At 55.6% G+C, this 27,480-nt stretch overlaps 3 protein-coding genes across 5 annotated transcripts; 2 read left to right on the top strand and 1 right to left on the bottom strand.

The window, feature by feature from the left end:
- The first annotated feature begins 1,993 nt into the window (after window positions 1-1,993).
- C2 (complement C2) lies at window positions 1,994-15,574 on the top strand. Its single transcript, XM_055592004.1, has 18 exons — window positions 1,994-2,168; window positions 2,317-2,541; window positions 4,199-4,384; window positions 6,998-7,174; window positions 7,248-7,346; window positions 7,482-7,615; window positions 8,653-8,791; window positions 9,635-9,775; window positions 11,886-11,975; window positions 13,450-13,590; window positions 13,719-13,813; window positions 13,902-14,019; window positions 14,125-14,290; window positions 14,393-14,469; window positions 14,573-14,664; window positions 14,795-14,921; window positions 15,004-15,053; window positions 15,184-15,574. The coding sequence occupies exons 1-18, from the start codon at window positions 2,123-2,125 to the stop codon at window positions 15,355-15,357; spliced, it is 2,277 nt and encodes a 758-aa protein (XP_055447979.1). The 5' UTR covers window positions 1,994-2,122; the 3' UTR covers window positions 15,358-15,574.
- Window positions 15,575-15,845: 271 nt separating this feature from the next.
- Window positions 15,846-21,495, top strand: Cfb (complement factor B). Its single transcript, XM_055592003.1, has 18 exons — window positions 15,846-16,095; window positions 16,186-16,419; window positions 16,895-17,080; window positions 17,171-17,344; window positions 17,467-17,568; window positions 17,671-17,807; window positions 17,996-18,134; window positions 18,417-18,548; window positions 18,637-18,738; window positions 18,811-18,948; window positions 19,372-19,469; window positions 19,860-19,977; window positions 20,121-20,274; window positions 20,385-20,461; window positions 20,604-20,704; window positions 20,783-20,915; window positions 20,986-21,035; window positions 21,283-21,495. The coding sequence occupies exons 1-18, from the start codon at window positions 16,035-16,037 to the stop codon at window positions 21,436-21,438; spliced, it is 2,292 nt and encodes a 763-aa protein (XP_055447978.1). The 5' UTR covers window positions 15,846-16,034; the 3' UTR covers window positions 21,439-21,495.
- A 129-nt stretch (window positions 21,496-21,624) lies between these two features.
- On the bottom strand, window positions 21,625-27,416 carry Nelfe (negative elongation factor complex member E). Of its 3 annotated transcripts, none has more exons than XM_055592009.1 (11): window positions 27,331-27,416; window positions 26,801-26,883; window positions 25,117-25,186; window positions 24,859-25,004; window positions 24,135-24,209; window positions 23,985-24,022; window positions 23,491-23,828; window positions 23,268-23,412; window positions 23,129-23,183; window positions 22,833-22,935; window positions 21,625-21,789 (listed from the first exon to the last, which is right to left on the bottom strand). In XM_055592009.1, exons 2-11 carry the CDS (start codon window positions 26,873-26,875, stop codon window positions 21,719-21,721), a joined length of 1,116 nt encoding a protein of 371 aa, XP_055447984.1. In that variant the 5' UTR covers window positions 26,876-26,883; window positions 27,331-27,416; the 3' UTR covers window positions 21,625-21,718. The 3 variants fall into 3 exon arrangements, with proteins under 3 accessions (XP_055447984.1, XP_055447983.1, XP_055447985.1); XM_055592008.1 differs by having other exon boundaries at window positions 27,119-27,394; XM_055592010.1 differs by having other exon boundaries at window positions 27,205-27,394.
- Between the last annotated feature and the right edge of the window lie 64 nt (window positions 27,417-27,480).

The following is a 27,480-nucleotide window of genomic DNA, read 5'->3' as shown; positions in this document are numbered from 1 at the left end:
GGGGGGGGGGGGGGGGGGGGGGGGGGGGGAGGGGCAGGCGCTGTGGTGTGACCTCACCTTTCTGCCCTGAAGGAGAGCGAGCATGGAGGTCTGTCCCCTGTATCTGGAGACTTCCAGCTTTCCTTATCAGCCGTGAGGGGTGGAGTTGACGATGCAGTTGACTTCAGAGCTGTCCCTGGGGAGAGGTTGGGAGAGGGGCAGCTGGAGCCCCTGTGTTGCACACTTAGGAAGGTATAGCATCGAAAGGCAGAGGGGGCTCTTGGGAAAAGCCGTACCAGAGCTGGCGGGCGAGGTAAGATGTGGGGCAGGGGCAGCGTCACCCGTTCCCAGCTGTTCCCTGGCCACCCCCCCCCCCACACACCTGTGGGGCCTCAGGGCTGTGGCGATCTCTGGGAAACAGGGTGGCTGCGGTGAGGAAGAGCTGTGGGTGTGCAGATGAGCACACGGGGTTAGGATGTGAGTGTGTGAGGGTGAACAAGAGCAGTGTGTGAAAATCCTCGAGGTGGCAGTAACCATAGCGGTTGGAAGGCAGAGGCAGGAGTTCAAGCCCAGCCTCTGCCACACAGCGAGTCTGAGGTCAGCAGTCTCCAGAAGATGGGCCTGGAGAGGTGATTAGGCTGGTGAGGCCCTGGCTGTTCGAGGTGAGGTCTCTGTCTGGACGCCTCAGAACCCACGTTAAAGAGCCTGGGCACAGTGTTGCAATCCCAGTGATTGTTGGGGGGCAGAGACAGGCAGGGCCCCGCAGCTCACCGGCCAGCCAGTCTGGCTTACACAGCTAAATTTGGGCAAATGAGAGACCCCCATCCAGCAAAAGGTGGAAGGGGCCTGAGAAATTCCACTCACAATTGTCCCTTGAGCTCCAAAGACACAAACACATGTGCACACACACACAGGTGGAGGCCCAGGAAGGGGGTAAAGCAGCCAACCTCAGCGGCTACTGAAGGACAGAGGCTACTGAAGGACAGAGGCCCAGGAGGGCGTGCCCTTGACATTGTTATGATAAGGAGAAAAGCAACCAACCTCAGATGCTACTGAAGGACAGAGGCTAAAATTCCCCACGGCTGGACTGAACGCACGCCTGTGATCCCAGCACTCGGGGGAGGCCGAGGCAGGCGGAGCTCTGTGAGTTCGAGGCCAGCCTGGTTTACAGAGTGAGTCCAGGACAGCCAAGGAGAGAGCTACATAGTAAGAGCCTATCTTGAAAAAGCAAGCAAACAAAACATCTCCATGGCAGGGTGCCCACGGTGGGAGTCAATGTTTTACCTCCACAGTCAGGACACAGAGCCGGGAGGATCAGGTGTTCGAGGCCAGTTTCAGCTGCTTAGCAAATTCCAAGTCAGTCTGGGTCACAGGAGACCCTGTCTCAGAGGGGAAAATCATGATCAAAATATACGGGTGAAAAAAGTTTTCTCTTTCAATAACTAAAATTGTATCTCAAACTTTAAAATGCTGTTCATTCTTTTAAACACCAATTCCACATTTACTTATTTATTTATTCATTCATTTATTCCCTTACTTATTTTGCAAGTTGGGAATTTTATCTGCTTGATGTTCCAATAAGAATTTTTTTTCTAAGCCTTCTTCCCCACCTTCTATGTAACTGTTGCTTTCCTTTTGATCCTGTTTTCCGGGAAGGACCCAGGAAGGAATGTAAATCTTCCCACAAGCTGAGAAGTTCTGAAAAGACCAGTTTCGATTCCTCAGAAGACATGTTGAGGAAGAGCCAAGCGAGCCAGGAATCAGACCCACGTGGCGAACTCACAAAGAGAGTGAACAGCATAAATAAAATGTTCTGCAGGGCTCTGTGGGTTTTGCACAAGCTACACAAGACCAAGCGTGCTTCAGTGTATGTGTGTGTGTGTGTGTGTGTGTGAGAGAGAGAGAGAGAGAGAGACTAGGAGCAGTGTGCACAATCTGTTGACTATCTTGTCTTGGATTAAGGAAGGTCAAAGGTCTGCCCCAAAGCTGAGTGCCTGTGCTTTCTTTTTCTTTTTCTCCCCTAGAACCATCCCCTCGCCACTCCCCGCTTTCCCTGGCAGCGGAGCCAGCTCTCCCTGCTGTGGTTTCGGGGAAGTCAGATGACCTTTTCTCTCCGTTTGCTCTCTGTCCTGTCCTGGATACCATGGCCCCATTGCTGGCCCTCTTCTCCCTGCTAGTGCTGTGCCCAGGTAGGAGGCCGGGAGAGGGGTCACAGGGGCCCTGTGGGCGTGGCAGATGCGGTCAGGTTGAGTCAGGCGTGAAAGGGAAAATCTCTTTTCGCCCCTCTCTCCTCTGAGCTGTTCTCCTTTTTGCCCTGTTCCTTCCCCACACCCACAGGCCTGTCAGCCAGCTCGTGCCCTCAGAATGTCAATATCGTCGGCGGTAATTTCACCCTCAGCCATGGCTGGGCCCCTGGGAGCCTCCTCACCTACTCCTGCCCACTGGGCAGCTACCCATCCCCACCCTGGAGACAGTGTCAGAGCAACGGACAATGGCAGACCCCAAGGTCTAGCTCGCTGCCCACCCTGAGATCCCCTCGGTGGGTCAAAGCAGTCTGCAAACGTGAGTGAGTCCCTTCGGGTTTTGGGAAGCGCCCACCAGGGTCAGCCCAGAGCTTCTGTTAGGGGGGTTCCCCAGGACTAGTTGGAGAGAGGGAAAGTTTCAAAATACTGGTAAAAGCTGGGTATGGTGACTCACAATCTTTAATTCTGGCACTTGGGAGGCGGAGGGAGGGAGGGAGGGAACGAGGGAGGCAGAGAAAGGTGGATCTCTATGAGTTTGAGGCCACCTGTTCTACAGGGTCAGAAAGTGAGAGCCTGTCTCCAGAAACAACAAAGGCCCCCAGGAACGCACAAAAACCAACCAAACAAAAAAACAGAAAAATTTTGTTAGAATTAACCGTAGGATTATTGACCATTCTAAGTGGGTGCTGAATGCCCGGGAGCACCATGAACACACAAGTTCTTGGTGAGAGACTCGGGTGACTACAGTCCTTGAGAGGGACAGCTATTTATCAACTAGGCGGAACTGTATTCAACCAACTGCCTAAAACAGTAACCTTACCTTTTAGTCTATGTAGTGACAATTTTGGAGTTTTGGTTTCTTTAAAAATCACAGACATATTCTAAGAATGTGATTTTGTTTTAACCCCAGGTGTGGGGCTGGGGGGCTGCTTCTGGACTGTCCCCAGCAGCTGACTATGATTTGCCTCGTGCTCTGGCAGAGGTGTGGTTTTTCCAGCTGCAGATAGTTTCTGTGATTGTGTGACGTTTGGAATTCTGGGAACTTTTCAGAGGGTACATAAATGCTAGGCTCCTGAGAGGTGGGATCAGGGCTGTTGATGGCGTTGTTGATGGTAATTTATTAAGCAGTCAAATAGTCCTGCACAGAGAAGAAACAAAAACAAGAAGAAATTAGACCAAACATGCCCCAAGAAGCTCAGAACTCCTAATCAGCAGGAAGCAACCTAACCCCCCCTTCCCCACCCTTGGCCTTATTCAGGAATCTCTTTCCTTTCCTCCCTCTGCTTTGTCTCTCTTACCTAGGGTTAGGGAGTTGAGAGGGGGATGGAAGAAGAAACCCATAAAGTAGCCAGAGACAGGTCTTTCTGGGTCTTCTTTGGGGCTGGGAAGGGAGATTCGGGTCTTACCCTTGCTTGGCCAGCTCTCTACTAGTGACTGTTTTTCCTACTTGATTAACTGTTTGCCCTTTTTGATGATCTAATCTTGTGCCGAGCCTGATAACTCAGGTGGCTTTGGACTTACTCTGCAGCAGAGGGAGAACTTAAATTCCTGTGTCTCCCCCTTCCGCCTCCTGACTGCCGGCTCCACAGGCTCGAGCCACCGTGTTTGGCTTTTTGGGTTCTTTGAGACAGAGTCTCACTCTGTAGCCCAGGCTGGACCCAAACTTGCAGCAATTGACCTACCAGCCTCTGCCCTCTGAATGCTGGCTCTACAGGTGTGCACCACCACACCCAACCTTTCTGACTTTGTTTCTGAGACAGGGTCTAGCTATACAGTCTAGGTTGGTGGTTGGCCTCAAACTCACTATATAGCCTGGCGGGTCTTGAACTGCAGTGACACTTCTGCCTCAGCTGACCAAGTGCTGGGGTCATGGACTGTGGGCACCTCAGGCTCTTTCCATGTTTTTGCAGCCTAACAGAGGACCCCTCCCTGGTGCCCCTTACATCCAGCTTCTCTCTCTCTCTCTCTCTCTGCAGCCGTTCGCTGTCCAGCCCCTGCTGTGTTTGAGAACGGCATATACACCCCCCGGCTGGGGTCCCACCCCGTGGGTGGCAACCTGAGCTTCGAGTGTGAGCACGGCTTCACTCTGCGGGGCTCCCCTGTACGGCACTGTCGCCCCAATGGCGTGTGGGATGGAGAGACGGCTGTGTGTGACGATGGGGGTGAGCTTGCTGGCCGTGGGTTACCTGGGGGTGCGGTGGGGTGGCCCTGTGGGAGCCCGGTCCCGGCATATGCCGAAAGATTTCATACCTGACTCAAGGACTCTACAAACCCTGCAGTTTTTTCTTTTCTCTCCTTCTCTGACCCTCCCTGTCTTTCTTCCCTTCCTTTGAAGCCGGGTCTCACTCTATCCCAGGCTGCACCAGAGCTCATTCTGTAGCCCAGGATGGCCTTGAACTCATTTCAGTCTCCAGAGTGTTCAAATTGCAGGCATGAGCTACCAAACCTGATCAGTCAGCTTCTCTAAATGCTTCAAGATAACACCTTGTATTAGCCCCACGAAGTATCACAGACAAGATCCGTGAGTGACTGAGAGCTGAGTGTTGGGCTCAATGCCTCTGTTCAGATCATTTACCCTCTTGTGCCTCGGTTGTCACATCTGCAAAATGGGAATAGTGGGGCTGTCAAGATGGCTCAGCAGTTAGAGGACTTACTGCTCTAGAGGACCAGAGTTTGGCTCCCAGCATCCTGGGCTCACAGTGGCCAGTAACTCCAGCTCCAGATGGGCTAATGGAGCTGAAATTGCTAAGCAACGCTCCAAGGGAGCAGAGCCCACCTGCTGCCATCAGTAGCTCGCTGTCCCCCGAGGCCCAGGCCCTGGTTTAGCCGTGTGTGGCTCTTCCTGCAGAGTCCTGCCTTCTAGACTTCCTGAACAGCTGCTGGGGAACCTGGTGCCCTTTACAGCCCTGTGGATGGTGTCAAGGAGAGGCAGGCCTCCCAGAAGTCCTGGAGTCACTTTGTTTTCTAAGCACAGGGCTTTTTTCTTCCTTCTTTCTTCCTCTCTTTCTTCCTCTCTTTCTCTCTTTCTTCCTCTCTTTCTTTTTGGTTTCTAAGATAGGGTTTCTCTCTGTAGCCCTGGCTGTCTTGTACTTGCTTTATAGATCAGGCTGGCCTTGAACTCACAGTGATCTGCCTGCTACTGTGCTGGGATCACAGGCATGCACCATAACCTGGCTTTAAACACAGGGTTTTGAGTAGCTCAGTGTAGTTTTTTTCTTTTTCTTTTTTTAATGATTTATTTATTTATTATGTGTAATGTTCTGCCTGCATGTGTGCACGCTAGAAGGAGGCACCAGGTCTCGTTATAGATGGCTGTGAGACACCATGTAGTTGCTGGGCATTGAACTCAGGACCTCTGGAAGAGCAGCCAGCGCTCTTAACCTCTGAGCCGTCTCTCCAGCCCCAGGCTGACCGTGAACTGCTTCTGTGTGTACCGCCACACCCACATCCAGCCAGCCAGCTCACGGAAGGTGCTGGCCCCCGGGAAGCAGGACCACACCGGCACCCAGCTAGCCAGTGGCATCCTGTTGAGTCTTTCCTAAGTAGCCAGTTATTCAGACAGAAGTATAATTTGTTTTCAGTGACATATATTCTCCCTGTACTAAAGTGTGCAATTTGTGTGTGACTGGAGATGGGACGCAGCGTTTCTGGCATGCCAGGCACACACTCCACCACTGGGCTATATTCCAAACTCCACGGGAGGAAAAATTTAAACTATGTATTTATTCAGCTACACACAGCTTTCATGCCACACTCAGGAGGCAGAGGCAAGAGGAGTCTGAGGGCAGCCTGGTTTATGCAGACAACTCCAAAAATTGTGTGCGTGTGAAGGTCGGAGGACAGCTCCAAGGGCCTGATAATCAAGGTGGAACTGGGTTGTGGGGCTTGGTAGAAAGTGTCTCTGCCCACTGAGCCATCTCACCCATGCTCCTCCACCTCATACAAAAGGGATCACAAGGGATATGCTCCTTAACAAATATTTTTGTGTGTGTGTGTGCGCGCGCGTGTGCGCGTGCCTGTTAATGTATGCTACACATGTGCATTCCCATAGAGGACATAAGACGATGCTGGATACCTTAGAGCCAAGGTCACACATGTGAGCGGCGAGCCACCATGTGGGTGCTGGGAATCGACCTCGGCTCCTCTGGGAGAGCAGCCCGAGCTCTTAAACGGAGGAGCCGTTTCTCCAGCCCCCATCTTGTTTCCCTCTGTTCAGGCCTTTGCTTTTGGCGGCCCTGGATGTTGCCTCTTTATTGTATAGCAGTGTGTTACAGGAGTGCATTATGGAGAATCACTCATTGCTCTGCTCGGTATTTGAGTGACGTCTGTCTGGTTTGGGGCTACGAAGAGTTTGGGAACCACCTATCCCAGGCTTCAGCCTCCAGAGCGATGATAAGTTGGCAGATTCCAGCCTGACTCAGGGTTTCTCCAGTGGACATTCCAGCTGTTTAAGGGAGCATTGGCCGTTGGCGACTCCACACCCTCCTCCGTACCTGGAATCAGCCTCTAGGTTTCTGGCCCACCGTTCTCATGGTGTGTGGCCATTACCTGGTGGCTTAGGAAATGGAAATGCTGCCTGGGTCAGGCCTGGAGCGCTCCAGGGTGCTGAGGTGCTGGGTGGCTGAGGACTTGAACTCTCAGTGCTGTGGGGTTTTGTTGTTCAGAGGAACCCGTGGGTTTTTGGGAGTCTAGAAGGAGGAAGAGCATGGCACGGAGGACAAGGGAGATGAGCCTGGCACACATTTCCTGTTTACCTGTCTTTGTTCAACTTGCAGCTAGCCACTGTCCCAACCCGGGCATCTCAGTGGGCACAGTTCGGACAGGCTCGAGCTTTGACCTTGGGGACAAGGTCAGTTACCGTTGCTCCTCATCAAACCTGGTGCTGACTGGCTCTGCAGAGCGAGAGTGTCAGAGCGGTGGGGTGTGGAGTGGGACAGAGCCCACCTGCCGGCGTGAGTATCTTCTGTCCTGGGGACTCCCCACCCAGTCCTGGTCCTGGCTGACCCTCATGTGACTTTCCCACAGAGCCGTACTCTTACGACTTCCCCGATGATGTAGTGTCTGCCCTAGGCACCTCCTTTACCAACCTGCTGGGATCCACCAACCCCATCCAGGAAAGGAAAGGTGAGTGAGTGTCTGGGACGGGGCTGGGACGGAGCAGGGGAGAGGTAAGTTACCTGGGTGCTGGGTGGCTGGCTTGACCTTGTTGGAGCACGGGGGGAGGGGGCAGCTGAGTGCCTTATTTCTTGTTTGCTTCAGAAAATCTGGGCCGTAGAATCCAAATCCAGCGCTCCGGTCACCTGAACCTTTACCTGCTGCTCGACGCCTCTCAGAGCATATCGGAAAAGGACTTTAACATCTCCAAGGACAGCGCCTCCCTCATGGTGGACAGGGTCAGAGACGAGCGCCCAGGGCCATGCTGCTCCCTGGCCCTGCTGGCTTTTCCCCCTTGCTAGGGTCCCAATCCGTCCACCTCCTTCTAGAAGTCTCCCCTGGCCACCAGGGCTGGGATCCAGTGTATCTGATCAGATCATTACCTCATGAGTGTTAGTGCGGATGAGGCCCAGGGCTGGGAGCCAGGAGACACCACGAGGAAGCAGAGCTCAGCTGTGTTTTCAGGAAGTTAGCGTCCAGAGAGAGCGTCATCTAGATATCTAGATAACCTACGGCCTCTGCCAGAAGAATCTGGAGCCCCTGTTGAATAACCGCTTTATTTGTTTGTTTATTTTTGTCTTTCAAGACGGGGTTTCTCTGTGTAACTTTGGCTGACATGTTTATAGACCAGGCCGGCCTCAAACTCACAGGAATCTGCCTGTGTCTGCCTCCCTGAGTGCTGGGATTACAGGCGTGCGTGCGCCAAAACGCCCAGCAATCGTAATTTTTTAACAAGCCAATGATTTCATATTCCAAGCCAGGTATGGTAGAGGCAGGAGGATTTTAGCAGGTCGGAGCCAGCCTTGGACTGCAGGGGCCAACGAAGGACTGGGGAAATGGCCCAGTGTGTGAAAGGCACCGTCTGCAGAGGGCTCGGTTCAGATCTCTGGAATCCGTGTGTCTGTAATCCCAGGGAGATGGGCGCTCTGACTGCCCAGGACAGGAGCAGCTTAAAATTGAGTAACATAATTTAAATTTTGTCCTAGGGCCTAAAACTGAGCAGCTGCATGGCTCCTGCACCTCTCATCAGTAGAATGGTCCAGGCTGAAGTTGCAAGGCTCAGTTTATCACTGAGTGCTCATCACGCCCCCTCGCTGAGCTGATGGGCAGGTGGAATGAGGAGGGGGTCACGTGTCAGGTCCTCTCTTGAGGGCTGAGTTTCTGACTAAGGGTCCTGTGCTCAGAGCTGTGCGTACAGGCCCTCTATGTCCCATGGACCTGCTCTTGTTTGGTTTGTGACACCCGCCCTGTACCGAGTCTCTCCTGCCCTCCACAGATCTTCAGCTTTGAGATACAGGTCAGCGTCGCCATCATCACCTTTGCTTCTCGGGCTAAGGTCATCCTGTCGGTCCTGAATGAGAAATCCCGGAACGGGCTAGAGGTGGTCAACAGCCTAGACAGCATCCGATATAAAGGTTTGAGGCCCCACTCCAGTGGGGGAGGGGGAGAGCACCAACCCGCACCTGTGGAGAGGTTCGGGAGCGGGGAGGGGGCCGAAGGTGTGGAGGGTGTGCCTAACAAGCGTGAGGACACGATTCCATCCCCCGCACCACAAAAACACCCTGCCATGCTCCATGTCATCCTTGGCTACCTATGGAGGTGTGTCTGCATGGAGGCTAACCTGGTCTACATGAGACCCTTTATCAGGGAGAGAGGGAGGGAGGGAAGGAGAGAGGGAGGGAGTGGATGAGTGGGAGAGAGATGGAGAGAAGGAGAGCACACACGTTGGCTGCAGTTTCCATGCTTCATGGGCTCCCACAGCAACGCCAGCCCCCGTTCAAATGCCCCCGCAGGGCTCAGCTCCTTCCAGACCCCCGTGCACGCGCCTCTCAAGGCTCAGCACCGAATGCTCCCTGTCTGGGAGCCAGCAGACAGCTGGGACAAGCCCTTCGGACGCTCCATCTTTACATCTTGGGAACTTGTAGTGGCCTTAGATGGAAGATTATGCGATGACTATTTCCGTTTTAATCTAATTAATTGGCTTTTGAGACAAAGTCTTAGGGGAACGTGTTGTGTAGACTAGGCTGGCCTTGAACTCACAGAGATCCTCCTGCCTCTGCCTCCTGAGTGCTGGGATCACAGGCATTTGCAGTCATATCTGGAAATCCCAGTATGTTTGAAAAGACATGCAAAATATCAGATGCTCTGGCAGCTCCATGTCTGGTGGTTTCACAGACGTTTACCCATCCCCAGCGACAGGTAGAGGGGTTTGGTTGTTGCTTTCGTTTTCAAGAGATTTTTCTTCTGGCACATTCTAGATCATGAAAACGCCAGTGGCACCAACATTTACGAGGCTCTGAACAGTGTCTACATCATGATGAACAACCAGATGGATCGACTGGGCATGGAGACCTCTGCCTGGCAGGAAATCCACCACGCCATCATCCTTCTGACTGACGGTGGGTGACCCCTCAGCTGGAGGACATGGTTGGCGGCCATGTCAGTGTGGGCGGGGCCCCAGGATAGTTGTGTTCTGGTCGTCTTTCTCCCTCTGGGACTCACTTGGTTTGTTTTTGACAGAAGGTTTCTCTGGTCTGAAACTCACTGTGTAGACCAATCCAGCCTCAAACTCCCAGAAATCCACTTGGTTCTGCCTCCTGAGCACTGGGATTAAAGGTGTGAGCCACCTCGCTCTGTAGCCCAGGCTGACCTTGAACTCTCAGCCTTCCCCAGCCAGCCTGCTGAGTGGCTGGGATTACAAACATGTGCCCCAACACCCAGTGTAGAGGAATTTTAATTCAGAACAAGGCTGCTCTGGCAAGAGCTCACACCTCAAAGACCTCAAAGGTCTGTGTGATCCAGTTGGAGTATAGACACGCCTTTAATCCCAGGAGTCAGAGGCAAAGCAGGTTTAAGGCCAGAGGATGAGAATGAGAAGAAGACAGATTAGAATATATTGCCAAAGCACGCATGAGGCCAAGCAGAGGAATTCAATCAGAGGCCAAGGTCGAAGCCAGATTGAATCAGTCAGCCAGGAGGAGTTTGAGCCAAGACAGCTGAGCTGAACCTACCAGAGTTTAGAAAGAGCTAGAAAGGGTGAGCTAAGCAGTAAGCCTCAGAGGCTGGAAATATTCTAGGCCTGGAGAAGTCCGCCCACCAGGACTAGGCTTAGGTTAGCAGACGGAGATCTGCCTGTCTGTGCCTCCTGGAGTGCTGGTTAGAAGGTGTGTGCCACCACACCCAGCAAGCTCTCTCGGTTTTAAAACAAGTATAACCGCACTTCCTGGGGGTTCCTGAGGACTAAATGACGGAGAGTATGCGAAGCTTGCATCCAGACGTGGTGGTTGGTGGTGCACACCTCTGATCCTAGCCCTTGGGGAGGTAGGTGAGGCGGGAGGACCAGGCGTTAAAGGCCAGCACTGAGGCAGCACGTTAGAGGTCAGCCTCAATACAAGACCTTGTCTGGAAAACGAAACAAAACAAAAACGAGCAGCTGGGTATGGTGTGGTACGGTGACACAGCTATTTAATCTCAGCACTGTGAAAGCAGAGAGAGGCAGATGCCTACCAGGAAAAGGGCAGCCTGGCATATATGCCAGGTTCTAGGCCAGTCAAGATTATACAGCCAGCCCTTGTCTCAAAAACCTAAACAAACAATTCTTTGCTCTAGTGAATGAAGCCACAATAACCATGGTGGTGCAAATATCTCCAGAGCAGGGCGTGGAGTTCTCTGGGAATATGCCCAGGGGTGGAAATGCTGGGTCGTGTGGCAGTTCTATTTTTAATTTGTTGAGAAGTGATTTCCACAGTGGGTCACCAACGGTGCAGAGAGTCCTCTCTGTCCACACCCTCTCTATTTGTTGTCAGATCTGTTGGTGACAGCCGTTCTGACTGGGGTGAGGTGTTATCTCCACGTAGATTCCATTGGCATTTTCCTGACGAGTAGGGCTATTGAACACGATTAAAAATAGGCGGTGTACCACCAAACCTTTAATCCCAGCGCTCGGCAGGCAGAGGCAGGCAGGTCTCTGTGAGTTCCAGGCCAGCCTGCTCTACACAGTGAGTTCCAGTACAGCCAAGACTACACAGAGAAACCCAAGTTTTTGGAAAATTGTCTGTTCTGTTCACTTGCCCATTTAGTGGAAGTTAATTTTCCTTAGTACTTGGTCTCTCCGGCTCTCCGTAAATTCCGTGTGTTAACCTTGTCTGCAGTCTGGGGTGGGGCCTTCCCCGCTCTGTGGGCCGTGCACTCTGCCGACTCCTTCGCTACACAGAAACTTCGGTTTTCTGTGTTATCTTGTTCTGCCCACATGTATGTATGTGCATTACCTGTGAGTCTAGCGCCCTCGGAGGTCAAGATAGGGCGTTGGATCTCCTGGACTGCAGTTCCAGACAGCTGTGAGCACCCATGTAAGTGCTGGGAACCGAACCCAGGTCCTCTGGAAGAGCTGCCTCTCCAGCCCAAAACGGCGTGTTCTGACATGGCCGAACGATCCTTGTGTTTCCTTCCAGGGATGCAAGGAATTCTGGGGTCAGCCCTGACGGACCATTCTCCCCTTCTGTGTTCTAGGGAAGTCCAACATGGGTGGCTCTCCCAAGCCAGCAGTGGACAACATCAGAGAGATCCTGGGCATCAATCGCAACAGGACCGACTACCTGGGTGAGGCTCTGCCCCAGCCTGTCGGGGTGTGGGGGGGTGTGCCCTGTCAGGGGTCTGATGTGACTTAGCCCTGGCCCCGAGCCTTGAGGGTCTCCCTGTAGTCCTGTGTGGCGGTGGCTGAGTATCGCCTGGGAGAGCGAGCACCGATGTGCCCGTGGCCCCTGCTCTGGCTGCATCTCCAGAGGACTGGGGCCCCTCCTTCACCCGAGAAGCAAGGCAGCCCACGGCGGTTGGCTTCGCAGGCAGGTAGGGGAGGGTGCTGAGGAAAATGTGCAGAGAGGCTGGGTACTCTCAGCTACCACCGTCTCTCTCACATTTCAGAGAGCTGTGGGAAGAACGGGCCTGGCTTCCTGGTAGGGAAGGTCCCTCCAGTGTCCCTTCAGCTGTAGACGGAGAGGTGACGCATTGGTAGGCAAAGCTGCTAAGGAAACAAAGAATTCTTCAGCGCTAGGCTGACCTATGGCCAGAAAGCAATTAAAATGTTTTTCTTGGCTGTTTTTTTTTTTTTTTTCCTTCCTTCTCCAGAGCTGAGGACTGAACCCAGGGCCTTGCGCTTGCTAGGCAAGTGCTCTACCACTGAGCTAAACCCCCAACCCCTCTTGGCTTGTTTTTGAGACAAGGTCTTGCTATGTAGAGGCCTGGTGGCCCCAGGTACCCTTGGCTTGTAGCCACAAAACCCCAAATTCTACCTCTGTTGTCACTCCAATTTCTGTTCCGTTTCCACGGTGTCCAACTAGTAACGTTCGGGTTCAGATTTCCTATATTTACTGCCGTGTTGGGGTCTGAATGAGGGGTCTTGTGCCTACCAGACAAGCACTCTGCTGTGTCCTCAGCCCTTTGCTTATTTTTCTTATAAACATATTTATTTTTGTCCACGTGTCAGTGTGTCTGTGTGAGTGCCCGTGGAAGCTACAAGGGCACATCGCCTCCCCTGAAGCTGGAGTTAACAGGCAATGGGTGCTGGCAACTCGACTCCGGTCCTCTGGGAGAGCAGCGAGCACTCTTGACCACCGAGCCATCTTCCCAGCCCTCTTCTGTTTTAGTTTTGGGACAGGCCTAGGCTGGCCTCCAGCTCACTAGGTAGACAAGGCTGATCTTCCTGCTTCCACCTCCTACAAGGCGAAAGACCTAGGTGGCACATCCCTTTAATCTCAGCCCTTGGGAGGCTGAGGCCGGAGGATCTCTGTGAGTTCGAAGCCAGCCTGATGTGAAACCAAGCAGGGCTGGCGTGGAAGGGTCTGGGGCACGGCAGCACAGCTGGAGCAGAGGCCTAAGGAGGGAGCGTGCCTGCCTATCTGAGGAGCTAGGACACTGCAGGGTTGGCTGGCAGGAGGAGAGGAGGTCACCCGGGGGTGGAGGAGACACTTTCCATCCAGCTCGGGTCTTTGTCGGCTTGCTGGGTTCAAGTGCCCAGCCTCGTGTCCCGGGTGTCGGCTCGGCCACAGGCTCTGCTGGTTTCCATCCTTCCCACCAGACATCTATGCTATTGGGGTGGGCAAGCTGGACGTGGACTGGAAAGAACTGAACGAGCTGGGCTCCAAGAAGGACGGCGAGAGGCACGCCTTCATCTTGCAGGACGTGAAGGCGGTGCAGCAGGTCTTTGAGCACATGCTGGGTAAGCAAGCTTTGCCCCCTTGAAGCAGGGGGCATAGTGGGGAGTCAGTGTGTGTGGGGTGGCTCACGGTGCCAGTCTGGACCGGTGGGCCTCAACCACCTCCCTCCCCACCTGGTCTTCACCCACAGATGTCTCTAAGCTCACAGACACCATCTGTGGGGTGGGGAACATGTCCGCCAACGCCTCCAACCAGGAGAGGACCCCTTGGCACGTCACCTTTAAGGTATCGGGGAGGAGGGGCAGGGCTTGGGTCAACAGAGGGGAAGACATCCAGCCCCAGAGAGCCCTGACTGCTGTCCCGCTCCCTGCAGCCCAGGAGCAAGGAGACCTGCCGGGGGTCCCTCATCTCTGACCAGTGGGTGCTGACAGCCGCTCACTGCTTCCATGACTCTCCGATGGAGGACCGCCACCTGTGGAGGGTCATCGTGGGTAAGCGGGGGCGGGAGGGCCTGCAGCAGACCCCTCTCGCCAAGGCCAGAGTCACCACGGTCCTTCTGAAGCCTTGGGTCCAGCCTAACCCACCTTTGTTCCCAGGGGACCCTGCCTCCCAGCACGGCAAAGAATTCCTTGTGGAGAAGGCGATAATCGCCCCAGGGTTTAATGTCCATGCCAAGCAGAGCCAGGGCATCAAGGAATTCTATGCTGATGATATTGCCCTGCTGAAGCTGGCCCAGAGAGTGAAAATGTCCACCCATGCCAGGTGCCTGAGCCCGGGTGGAAAGGGCACCCTTCAGAGGTCGGGGTTCTGGAAGGTTCCACGGGAGGCCCTGAGGGTGGGCCTGACACTCACCCTTCTCCCCAGGCCCATCTGCCTTCCTTGCACTTTGGAGGCCAACATGGCACTGCGGAGGCGCGGCCATACCACCTGTAGAGTCCATGGTGAGTCCTGCATGCCTCAGACTTGTGCTGAGCCGGGGGCCGGCCGGCAGGGGCTGGGCTGAGGTCCTCAGGCTGGACCTCAAGCGGGCTTTCCCCAATGCAGAGACAGAGCTCATGACCCAGCAGAAGGTTCCCGCACATTTTGTGGCTTTGAATGGGAAACAACTGAATGTTAAGCTCAGGACAGGGCCTGAGGTGAGAGTTCAGGCAGGGATGCTGGGGTCCGCGGGGGGTGGGGGGGGGAGCAGCCTGGAGTCTTTCCTCCCCTCGGGCTTCGCTGGTCTGCCTAACATCTCCTGGCACATCCCCGTTGTCCCCCCTGCAGTGGACAAGCTGTGTCAAGGCCGTCTCCCAAAACAAAAACATCTTCCCCAGCTTGACAAACGTCAGTGAGGTAGTGACAGAGCAGTTCCTCTGCAGCGGGATGGAGGGCGACGACAATCCTTGCAGAGGTAGGCAGCCGGTCCCGGTTCCCGGGGCACAGGCCGCGCGGCCCTGTGATCAGCACACACTCAGCCTCTTCCTTCCCTGCAGGAGAATCCGGGGGAGCGGTTTTCCTTGAGCGGAGATACAGGTTTTTCCAGGTGAGGAGTGGGCCCTGGAGGGGGCTCTCTCGCTGCCAGGGCCAGGAGGGGGACCTTTGAGGGAACCCCGGGCGGTGGAGGCTTGAGTGGGGCTGCCACTGTCCCCCACCCTGCTGTCTCTTCCCTCCAGGTGGGCCTGGTGAGCTGGGGTCTTTACGACCCTTGTCAAGGCTCCTCCCTCAGGAACTCTCGAAGGAAGCCTCCCCCGGGCACCGAGCCTCGGGACTTCCACATCAGCCTTTTCCGCCTGCAGCCCTGGCTGAGGCAGCACCTGGATGGGGTGTTGAACTTTCTGCCCCTGTAACATGGTCACTGAGTCCTTTACTGTTCAGTCCCTCCTGGCCGCAGCCTCCGAGTGTCCTCACTCAGCTGGGGAAGCCCCAGGGTTGTGCCTGGACCACTGTCCCAGCCTCCTCGCCCTGCGCGTGTGCGAGTCTCCTCCTAGTGTGCACCCTGGTGCTCCTTTCTCCTTCACATGGAATTTCCCAGTTATGAAATTAATAAAAAGTCAGTGATTTCCACATGTCTGTCTTGCGTCTGGGGGAGGGGGAGGCCAGGGAGATTCCAGGAAGGTCAGGGACCCGCTGCACAAACAGCGCTGGACTCTGCCCCTCACGCAGTTCCTGGCCTCTAAGGTGGGGGGGGGTTGGTCTTGGTAAGGAGGGTCTGGGGGCTAAGAGGGAACTCCGAAAGGGAAGTTCTGGCCCTTGGTCAGCAAAGGGTGGGGCTCAGATAGTTTCTGTTTCTTCAGTTGGCAGCTGAGCGGGGGCCCTCCTTCGTGAATGTTCCGGGAAGCAGTGCCTGTGTAGGCCGGTCCGGCCAAGCTGCAGGTGCCAGAGCAGATTGCATAAAAGACTAGGGGCCAGTGGGAAAGGGGTGTAGCCAGGCCCAGCACTGGAGTTTCATTTTGGACAGGGAGTCAAGTGGGCACCCAGGGCGAACTGGAGAGGCCTCTGGCCACTGGCCTCTCGTTTGCTCTCCATGACAATGGACAGTCTCCAGCTCTGCCTGCTCCTCTTGGTCTTAGGCCTCTCCTCTTCAGGTAAGCAAAGGACACGACACACCATCCTCATGTCCCCAGCACCTGTCCTTGACCGGTCTGGGGCCAGTCTTCACCAGCCTTTCTCCTCAGAGGTGAGCACAACTCCCGTGCTTGACTCCCGGCCCCAGATCCCCTGCTCGCTGGACGGAGTGGAGATCAAAGGCGGCTCCTTCCGACTCCTCCAAGACGGCCAGGCTCTGGAGTACCTGTGTCCCTCCGGCTTCTACCCATACCCTGTGCAGACCCGAACCTGCAGATCCACGGGCTCCTGGAGCGCCCTGCAGACCCGAGACCAAAAGACTGTCAAGAAGGTGGAATGCAGAGGTTGGAGACTCGGGAGTGAGCGGGGGTGGGGTGGGGGGGGGCAGGGCCAGGGCGGCAGGCGAGCCGAGCGGTGGGGAGAGGGCAGGCGCACCTCTGTGGTGCACCCGGGCAGGGCTCCCCCGGCGTCGGGCAGCCCTGGCAGTGAAAACAATAGCTGGGAATTGGGAAGGGAGTGTAGGAATGTAGCTGGGTTGGCACGAAGCAGCACTTGGAGAAGAGGTGTGCGGCGGGCCTGCAGCCCTCCCGCTCAGTGTGTCAGGGGCAGCAGCTTAGCCACCTTGAGCTTCATAGTGAGCTTGACGCGAGCCCGGGCCACTTGAGGCTCTGCCTCACAACAAAACATAACCCCAAAACGCAAGAGGAGGGGAGAGCAGGGTTGAGGGGCCTGGGCAGGCACTGTTTCTCAGTGACAGCATTTCTAAGATCAGGAAGGACCTAGAAAGAGCAGTTGGTGACTTTCCCATCTTCCCTAAAGCAATCCGCTGCCCACGGCCACAGGAATTTGAAAATGGGGAGTATTGGCCCCGGTCGCCCTACTACAACCTGAGTGACCAGATTTCCTTTCAATGCTACGACGGTTACACTCTCCGGGGCTCTGCTAACCGCACCTGCCAGGCGAATGGCCGGTGGGACGGGCAGACAGCGATCTGTGATGATGGAGGTGAGAAGCAGGTACCCCTGATTTACCCTCTCCCCGAGGGCTTCTCCCCGGGAACGCAGGAACACTCAGGTTGTCCTCGTGTCTCCGCAGCGGGATACTGTCCCAACCCGGGGATTCCCATTGGCACAAGGAAGGTGGGCAGCCAGTATCGCCTTGAAGACACAGTTACCTACCAGTGCAGCCGGGGGCTTGTCCTGCGTGGCTCCCAGCAGCGAAGATGCCAGGAAGGTGGCTCGTGGAGCGGGACTGAGCCTTCCTGCCAAGGTGACCCTTGACCGGCACCCTGGGTCAGCCCTTGCCCTGCTGTCTCCACGCTAGCTGTCTCCCGTCCTGGGTCTCATCACTCTGCCCTAACACTTCAGACATTTGACCTGCTTTGTCCTCAGATTCCTTCATGTACGACACCCCTGAGGAGGTGGCGGAGGCATTCTTGTCCTCTCTGACGGAGACGATAGAAGGAGTGGATGCTGAGGACGGCCATAGCCCAGGTCTGCGTGCAGGAGGGAGGCGGGCGGGAAGCTGGGGAAGGGCGCTCCCACCAGGGAGTGTGCACCCCGGAGGCTGGAGGCTGAGTGTCTGCTGGAACCCAGGGGAACAACAGAAGAGGAAGATCGTCCTGGACCCTTCGGGCTCCATGAACATTTACCTGGTGCTGGACGGATCAGACAGCATTGGAGCCAGCAACTTCACAGGGGCCAAGCGCTGTCTTGCTAACTTGATTGAGAAGGTAGGGCTAGGGCGGGGCTCCCCTCCCTTTGAGAGGAGAGGACCTGTTGTGGCCCTCACTGCCTGAGGACTGGCTCCCTGTGTCCCAGATGCTCGGGCTCCAGGTCCTGTTGCCCTCCTGCCCTTGAGCCTCTTACTCTGGCTCTCGCTGTCCTCCATTTAATGTCCCGACCTCTTGTTCACCCACAGGTGGCGAGTTACGGGGTGAGGCCCAGATATGGTCTCGTGACATATGCCACAGTCCCCAAAATCTTGGTCAGAGTGTCTGATGAAAAGAGCAGTGATGCCGACTGGGTCACGGAGCAGCTCAACCAGATCAGTTATGAAGGTCAGAGCTTAGGGACGGGGAAGCTGGGAGGGCAGGGAGAGCCAGGGTGAGGGGCTGACAACAAAAGCTAAACATCGTCTGGACTTGATGGCACACGCCTTTAATCCCAACATTCAAAAATCAGGCGGGTCTCTTGTGAGCTCAAGGCCAGCATGGTCTACATAGCAAAGCAAAACCCTAAAAAACAAACAAAAAGTTAAAGAATGTGGGATCTCAGTTGTCATAGACTTCTTGGGCTCATGGCTTGGAAGATCAGTGGAATGAGCTCTTTGCTCTCTACAGACCACAAGCTGAAGTCGGGGACCAACACCAAGAAGGCTCTCCAGGCCGTGTACAGCATGATGAGCTGGGCAGAGGACACCCCGCCGGAGGGCTGGAACCGAACCCGCCACGTCATCATCATCATGACGGATGGTGAGGCTTCTCCTCCCTCACGGTCCCCCAGCTCCTGGGCCAGCGTGTCTGCCCTGGCCCACTTTTGTGGTCCCTGTGCCCTGTGCAGGCTTGTACAACATGGGCGGAGACCCTGTCGCTGTCATTGAAGACATCCGAGACCTGCTGTACATCGGCAGGGACCGCAAAAACCCACGGGAGGATTATTTGGGTGAGTGGCCCACAGGGTTCAGCTCCCTCAGCCCTTGGGGCTGGACACTCAGCCTTTCCTCCTCTCCCTCAGACGTGTACGTGTTTGGGGTGGGGCCGCTGGTGGACCCCGTGAACATCAATGCCTTGGCTTCCAAAAAGGACAACGAGCGCCACGTGTTCAAGGTCAAGGACATGGAGAACCTGGAGGACGTCTTCTTCCAAATGATTGGTACAAACACACAGGGGCACGTATGGGGAAGCATGGCTGGACTGAGGCTGCCCACTGCCCTCCCCCCAAAGCCCTGGCAATCTGGAAGGCTCTCTGTCCTCACCCTGCAGCCCCGCCGCTGCCACCAGCAGTGTTTACTCTTATCTCACTTCCTAATCTCAGTCTGAGAACTCTGAGAAGCCATTTTATGGATGTGGAAACTGAGGCCACACAGGCTCAGGGACAGCAAGTCAGCACCAGGACTTGGGCTGACCAGGCGCAGTCCTCAGATAGCCTGGTCTCGGTCCTTTCTCACTACTCCACCGGGGTTCCTCATCTAACCCAGGGAGCCCCTCCCCTTCCTCTGTGGCCCTCTGTGGCCCTCTGCGGCCTGCGAAAATGCAGGGAGCCAACAGAGCCTTCAGCATTCTCTTTTCCTGCTAGATGAATCCAAGTCTCTGGGGCTCTGTGGCATGGTGTGGGGGCACACGGACGGCACCGATTATCACAAGCAACCGTGGCAGGCAAAGATCTCGGTCACTGTAAGCATCCCAGCCATGGGGACTTGTGGGAGTGGTGAAACGTCCACACCAGCCAGGTCTAATCCTGGCTGTCCAGGAAGCCAAGGCAGGGCAGGGCCTCCCGACCTGCATGGGCTACGCCGTGTCCACAGTCCATACCAATAATGTGCGAAACTGTCTGAAAACAGCAGCTCTGTGTGGGCATGTGCTGGTGGAAGCAGGGCTGGGGGTGGAAGCAGGGCTCCCTTAGGTTTGAGGGTCAGCCTGGGCTACACAGCAAAACTGTCTGAAAGCAAAAAAAAAAAAAAAAAAAAAAAGAGAGAGAGAAGCAGGGCTAGAGTACTGAGCGAGCACACACGAAGCCAGCCTCCGGCGCTCAGGTGGAGGCTGAGCACGCCGCTTCTCCGCCAGCGCCCTCTGAAAGGACATGAGAACTGCATGGGGGCCGTGGTGTCTGAGTACTTTGTGCTGACAGCGGCACACTGCTTCACCGTGGACGATCAGAAGCACTCCATCAAGGTCAGCGTGGGTAAGGACGCGGCAAGCCTCTGACCCCAGCCACCCTCAGGACGCTCGCCTGTCCTCAGCACGGCCCCTGCCTCAGACCCTCGCCAACGATAAGGGGCCAGAGGCAGGAGGCTGCCTACTGAGCGTAGTACCGTTTGCTCTCAGGAGGGAAGAGGCGGGACCTGGAGATTGAAGAGGTCCTATTTCACCCCAACTACAACATCAATGGGAAGACGGCAGAAGGGGTCCCCGAGTTCTATGACTACGATGTGGCCCTCGTCAAGCTGAAGACTAAGCTCAAGTATGACCAGACCCTGAGGTGAGCAGGCCGGGGGTCCCCGAGGTGCGGGGGCAGGTGGGCTGGAGGCCCAGGGCACAGCAGGCCGTCTGCGGCCTCTGAGCGCGCCTGTCCTCCTGTCTCCTGAACAGGCCCATCTGTCTCCCCTGCACGGAGGGAACCACCCGAGCCCTGCGGCTTCCTCAGACAGCCACCTGCAAGCAGCACAGTAAGGCATGGTCTGGGCTAGGCCAAGAGGGAGTTAAGAGTGGAGCCGTGCTCGGTTCAAGGCCTAAAAGGGCCCGAGGGACATGTGGCAGGTGAGGAGGGACTCCGGGTGGACAGCTCGCATGACCCTGTCCCTTGTCCAGAGGAACAGCTGCTCCCTGTGAAGGACATCAAAGCTCTGTTTGTATCTGAGGAAGGGAAGAGGCTGACTCGGAAGGAAGTGTACATCAAGAACGGGGACAAGGTGAGAAGGGGGTTCCAGAGACGTCACCTGGCCCCGTTCCCCCGAGCTGGCTTTGCTCACCACAGGCCTCCCCTACAGAAAGGTAGCTGTGAGAGAGATGCTCTCCGCGCCCCCGGCTATGACAAGGTCAAGGACGTCTCCCAGGTGGTCACCCCCAGGTTCCTCTGCACAGGAGGGGTGGATCCCTACGCTGACCCCAACACATGCAAAGGTAAGGTGGCTCTCCAGTGCCGCAGGCCACAAGGCCCAGCCGCTTTCCCTACAGCCCCTCTCTCCTACAGGAGATTCTGGGGGTCCTCTCATCATCCACAAGAGGAGCCGCTTCATTCAAGTGAGTGCTCATGTTTCCAGTGTGTGGGGAGATGCCCGGGGCCAGCACCACACAGAGAGCTTGAGGCACATGGCCGGTGGTGGTGGCCCCCAGGGCCCACCCCAAGTGGCCAGTGAGGGCCAAGTGTCTGGCTCATGTGCGGCACAGAGGACAGGGAGCTGGGCTCCCAGGGACTTCCTCAGGCCAGCTCAATGCTTTTGGGGACCCCAAGGTGTCACATGACCCAGGTACTCCCTGACCCCCACAGGTTGGTGTGATCAGCTGGGGAGTGGTGGATGTCTGCAGAGACAAGAGGCGGCAACAGCTGGCGCCTGCCTATGCCCGGGACTTCCACGTCAACCTTTTCCAGGTGCTGCCCTGGCTCAAGGAGAAACTCAAAGATGAGGATTTGGGTTTCCTCTAAGGGCCCTCCTGCTGGGAGGGGGTGAGGATCAAAATAAAGCAGCAGCTGTGAGAAAGAGTGTGTTCCACATCTTCTTGGGGTGAGGGAGCAGGGGCCGTGCCCTGGTTAACATCAACACTGACAGCCTCTTTGGAAGGCTTAACCCCAACCCCAAGTGCTGAAGAACTAGAGGCTGATGGAGGGGAATAAGCTTCTACCCCAGGAGTTTACTGAGACCAGCTTGGGGGCGTGTGAGGCACAAGGAATCCAGCTTCGTGTCTAGAAGCCATCCAGAGGGTTCCTACAGATCGTCACTGTACACAATCTGGGTCCTCTTGTCCCGGTGGCAACCCTTGGGGCTGTTCTGGACAGCTAAGGAGGGAGGAAAGTGACAGTTAAGGTCTGAAGCAGAGAAGGCTTAGCCCTGAGGTCCAGAGCCCTGGTGGCCAGCGGTGCTGACGCTGCCCTCTGGTGGCCGGAGCCTCACGTGGCTCACAGAATCCGACTGTTCTCACTGCAAATGCCGTTACCACCGTCAACTGCACGGAAATTAAAGATGAGAACATCTCGCCGGCCCGTACTGGTGTAACGGTCAATCCCGGTTCCTTGCTGGTGTCTGCAGGGACTTTGCTTACTCCCTTCCCAGAAAAATCCGTTTCAGGCACACTGGGTTGTCCACACTGAGAAACCCCATGGGCCACACCAGACCTCTGGGACCCCTCAGAACCTAAGTGCTCAGCTTCTCTCTTCTCACAGTCCTTGACCCAAGAATTCCACCCTACGGCTGTAGGGCCAAGAGGCAGGCCCCCTCTTTGGTCTCGTACCCTGCCTCTGCTCACCACCCCTCCCTGTCAGAACCCAGGTACATGGCCTGGGCTTTCAGCTTGGACCCTCCTCATGGTTCCTCTGCACAGCCTGGCGTGCCAGGGTTGCGGAAGATGTGCTCAGTACAAACAGCTGAGCTACCCAACATCCTGCATTCCTGCATCCACTCTTAGGTCATCCTTTTCTCCAGAAATCCCCATCTCGGATAGTGCCAGACACACAGGCCACTGATTTACATTTCTGTGCCTGTTCTTCCACCCGAGGGCCAGACCCACAACATCCCTGAGAGGACAGCCTGGCTGCTGCTTCCTGCCCTGCCAGTCACTGCTGGGGACCTTTCCTTTTTTCAAGACCAGATTCTCTGTGTAGCCCTGGCTGTCCTTGAACTCAGAGGTCCACCTGCCTCTGCCTCCCAAGTGTTGGGGCTGGCTGCTGGGAGACCTTTTCAATGCTCCCCTCTTTCCCTCACCTCTGACAGACAGCCACCCGCAGGCACGTCCTGACCTTTAGCACTTCAAGGAGCTCAAAAGATGTGGAGGGAACAAAAAGTGCTGGGCTGTAGGGAGGGATGAGAGAAGCCCCATCCTTACCAAGGGAGCCCCAGACAGACTTGCCAGTGGCAGCGTCCAGCATGGGCTGTTTCCTGGCTATGTTGACTTTGAGCTGCACGGATTCCACCTGGGTCCCATTCAGCTGTGGGGCAAGAGGGAAGGGGACAGAGGATAAGTGTCACGGAGTCAGGTGCTGCTGCCCTGGGAGAAGACCAGATAGGAATCAGAGGATGAAGGTTTTCTCAGTCAGGAGAAAGTTGCCTCTAGAACCACGTATTATAAAGAAGAACCACGAGGCTGACAGGAATGATGGGAGGAGAGGGAGAAGTCCCCACCTCAGCGACGGCCTGATCTGCAGACTCCATCTTTTCATAGGTGACGAAGGCACAGCTAGGGTGAGAGAAAGCAGGGTCAGCAGAGGCCCACGGCCCCGGTGTCCCCATGCTGCCTCCTCCCCACGATGCTCATCCTTACTTTCTGGGAGGGTCCATGGAGAGGTCAATGATGTTTCCAAAGGGAGCGAAGGCCCCTCGGAGGAGGGTGGGGGTCATGTCCTCTCCATACACATACAGCGTATTCCCCTTCCGAGGGGCCCTCCGCTCCGGGAACGAGTCTGACCCTGTGGGTGGATGGCAGTCAGCGCTGAGTCCACCCCACCCTCTGCTTAGCAGGCCCCCACCCTGGCCAGACCACTCACTGCGGAAAGAGCCCTCTCGGTCCCGCTCCCGCTCCCGGTCTCGCTCCCGCTCTCGGTCTCGCTCCCGGTCTTTGTCTCTATCCCGGTCTCTGTCTCGATCTCGGTCTTTTTCTTTGTCTCGGTCTCTGTCCCGGTCTTTGTCCCGGTCCCTATCTCGGCTTCTCTCATGACTTCGGTCCCGGCTGCGGCTTCGGGGAGGGGAGGCTGAGGAGCCGGCACCACCGTGTTCCTCATAGCTCCAGTCAAAGCCTCGAGGTGGGCCATCACCAGCCCCGGGGCCCTCTGCTTCTTCTCCATCTGGTCCCAGTTCCCGAAGCCGATCGCTGGAAGACACAAAGCTGGGGAGAGGCAAACGGTTAGGACCGAAGGGGCCTGGTCTTCTTCCAGACCTGTGGGGTCAACACGCTCCCCCCCCCCAAAACTTGCTCCTTCCACTCGGCCCCAAACCGTCCAATGGCCACTGACCCCACAACAAACAGCCGTCTCTCTCTAACCTTTCATACAGAGATTTCCTCTGTGGTCGTCTGGATGACTGGGGAAAATAAAAGACAAGGAATGATAAGATGGTTCCCAGGTGTTGGAATGGGTTCAGACTATGTGGATCTTTTGTTGCCCTCAACTGCCAGGGCCCCAGAACCCATTACCTCCTGCAGGTCCTCATCAGCAGACACGCTCCTCTGGAACGGCTGGAAAGTGGGGACAGGCCCCTTCTCAGGGTCCTGGGAAGGGTAGACACCCATGTTAGTGTGGACCAGGAAAACCCCTCTTCCCCCTCTCTTCCTGGCTTCTCATCTAGTTCCTCCTACTGTACTTCTCATTGATGATTTGCTGGTCTTTTTGTTTGTTTTTTGAGACAGGATTTCTCTGTGTAGCCCTGGCTGTCCTGGCTGCCTAGCTCTGCAGACCAGGCTGGCCTCGGGCTTAGAGCTCGGCCTAAGTGCCTAAGGCCTAAGCCACTGTGCCCAGCTGATGTGGCATGTTTTGAGTGGGTGGCTTGGTTTATCCAAACCCCCCTTCAAGCCAGGAAGCACAAATGTAGAAAAGAGAAACCAGGAATCACCAGGTTTCCTGTGTAGGCGATAAGAACCCTAACACCCCGGTGAGGTATGCTGGCACACCCTCCTAGCCACAGCGACCTGTGAGGCTGAGAGCATCCATGAGTTCAGAAGCTGAATACTGGCTTGGGGAGCAAGGCCCTGTTTGTCTCAGGGAACAAAAAGGACTAAAAAGTAAAAAATCACCCTAATCCTCAAATCAGCACAACTTGCTTATATCTGAATATACATGATTTCCTCTAATCCCCCTGCCTTCCTGCTTGGAGGGGTCTCACTGATGTCAAGGGCACCCCAAACATCTCACTGTGCTCACCTTCAGCTTCCCCTCTAGGGTTCGAGAGCGTTTGAAGCCTGAGTTCTTAGTTTCAGCCTTGATGGCACTGATGGCTCCTGACTTCACCAGCTGTTTGGCCTGTTCTGTTGCTGTGGCAGTGTCTACCACAGGCTGCTCTGACAGTGCTGGGGTGGAGGGGAGGGAGGGAGAGAGGGAGACAGGGAGGGAGGCGTCACGCTGGCTGTGGAGGGCAGCCCTCTGCCGCTCCCCTCTGGACTCTCCATCTCCATCACTTACAGCGTTTGACACCGCCCTGGCTCGCTGTGCCACTGCTGCTTTGCTTCTTCAGGGCCAGCAAGGCCTTTTTCTGGGAAGGAGAGAGGTCAGTGAGAAGAGCAGTCTGTCAGCCAAGGCACTGGTCTCTCAGGTGTACCATTCCAGAGACAGTTCATGTGGTCCTGTCCCTGTCCCTAGACTAACCTGTCCAGCCTCCACACCATCACAATGCCAACAATATGTAACCTAACCAAACCATGGTGTCCGGTGTCCAAAGGATTTCCAGTCTCATATTCTTATGTTGAAAAGCAAAAACAAAGCCGGGAGTGGTGGCACAAGCCTTTAATCCCAGCACTCAGGAAGGCAGAGGCAGGAGGATCATTGTGAGTTCAAGACCAGCCTAGTTTACAAAGTGAGTCCAGGACAGCCAGGGGTACACAGAGAAACCCTGTCTTGAAAAACCAACCCACCCCCCCAAAAAAAACAAAACAAAAAAACAGAAAAAGAAAACAACAAACAAACAAACCAACCAACCAGACCAACAGTTAAGCCCTACCATCTAAGCTGTAAGTAAGCCCTCAATGTCTTCCTTGGGGAGTTCATCTCCCACCTTCTGCATATTCACTGAGGCTGTATAAGAGTGAAACACATAGGTCATACCCCCAAGAAACACAGAAACCAAGAAACATAATGACTAGCTGACAGCCGAGGATGGTTAACAGCACTGATCAGTCACAGGTAAACACAAGGAAGACGCTGAGATGCTTAAGTGGCTACTAAACTGAGTCCTGGGGAGAATTACCCAACACAGGCGGAGAAGATATTTCAGACAGAGAAACCAGGGTGGTAAAAATTCAGGGACGGTCACGGAAGGCGTTTTTAAGAGTAAATAATTCTGTCTCTTTTGACAGACACACTGAGCAGAGGTTTCAGAGCTCTGTTCTACACACAGTGTGAAACTTTTTAAGTGTTTTCAGGGGATCAAGCGAGCCCCCAAAGCAGCAGAGCCAAACCCTGTTCTGAGGGGTTGGTATGCATGAGTAAATAGGGGAATTACCTGGAGTCTGGTGGTGTGCACCTGTGCTTCCTATCCCTCAGAGAAGCTGAGGCAGGAAGATTACAGGAGCCCAGGAGTTCAAGACCAACCTGGGTTATGTACTGAGCTCCTGCTTCAAGGGGGAAGAAAAAGGAGCAAGTGGGAGAGGGAGGGAAGAACACGGACAGGCCTGACCAACGTTTTGCTGTGTCACTAGACTAGAGGGGAGCTGAGTGTGGGGTGAACGAGTATGGAGGTTGAAGGGCTAGTCCAGGCTGCCCAAAGCCACAGTTTCAATCCAGCCCGGGCTAAAGCGTGAGATCCTGCTGAAGCAGGGGGAAAAGTCAGAGAGGAGGTTTTAGGGCCTATTAAGTGTTGTAGGTCCTATCTAGCAGCAACAAGACGGCCCTAGCTTGGGTGTCTATATGGCTTGCAAAGCTCTGGATGGAAGTGGGAATCCAATGGTGACAATCTCCAGCTCCTGGATAGTACCAAAGCCACAGGAATGACCATAATTCCATGGGGGACTGAGCAGAAAAGACGGGAGGGTTCAGATGTGCGGATACTGGTGAGGCTGCGCTGAGAAGCGGTGTGCTCTGAGCATGACCAGGAGAACCCCATCTCCTCGGAGCCTGAGAAAGGCTGGGCCACCACCCTAAACCCCCTTACCTTTTTCTTGAGTTTGTTGAATTTCTTCTGCAGTGCCTCTTCCTCTTCGCTCAGGCCGGGAGGTATCACCAACATGTTGGCTCCTGGTTCAAGGGCAGAACCCAAGACATCATTCTCTACTGTCAGCATTCAAAATCCACACGCCGTCCGACTTCTGTCCATCCTGTATTCACCCCAACCTCCAGGCCCGCCTACTCCAGCCTCCGGCCTTTCCCTAACCCCTTGTTTCAACGAGGCTGCTGTCCAACCTCCTGTTCATCGTAATCAACCGGCATTCCCGCCTATGTCCAAGGTCCAGACATTAGAGCCTTGGGGTACCTCAGCCCGGAGAAGGAAAAGCACTCCCTGCGACGCCAAGGCGATGGCTCCCGACCCCCATGCCCAGTGGGGTTAGGTCAGCCAACCTCGGGGTCCGGTGGGCAGAGAAGGCGGCGGGGCCCGCGCAGCGCTATCTGGGCAACCAGAGGAGGAGGAAGAAGAACCAGGGGCCGCGCAGGGAAGGCGCGAAGGATGGCAGACGAAGCCCTCACCTGAGGGGGCGGCGCCCGGGCCCGCGGTCTCCGGCGCCGCCGCGCGGGCTGCTGCGCGCGGGCTCGCGGCGATGACGCAAAGGGGCGGGACACGCGGTAACCAAGGCGCCGAGCGCAGCGACTTCCGCCCGGCCTTGCCCTGCTCCTCGT

This window comes from Psammomys obesus, unplaced genomic scaffold, assembly GCF_907164565.1.
Source record: "Psammomys obesus unplaced genomic scaffold, mPsaObe1.curated_primary_1811, whole genome shotgun sequence".
NCBI lineage: Eukaryota > Metazoa > Chordata > Mammalia > Rodentia > Muridae > Psammomys > Psammomys obesus.
Note: the sequence above shows the minus strand (reverse complement) of the source record. Positions and strands in the feature narration are given on the sequence as shown.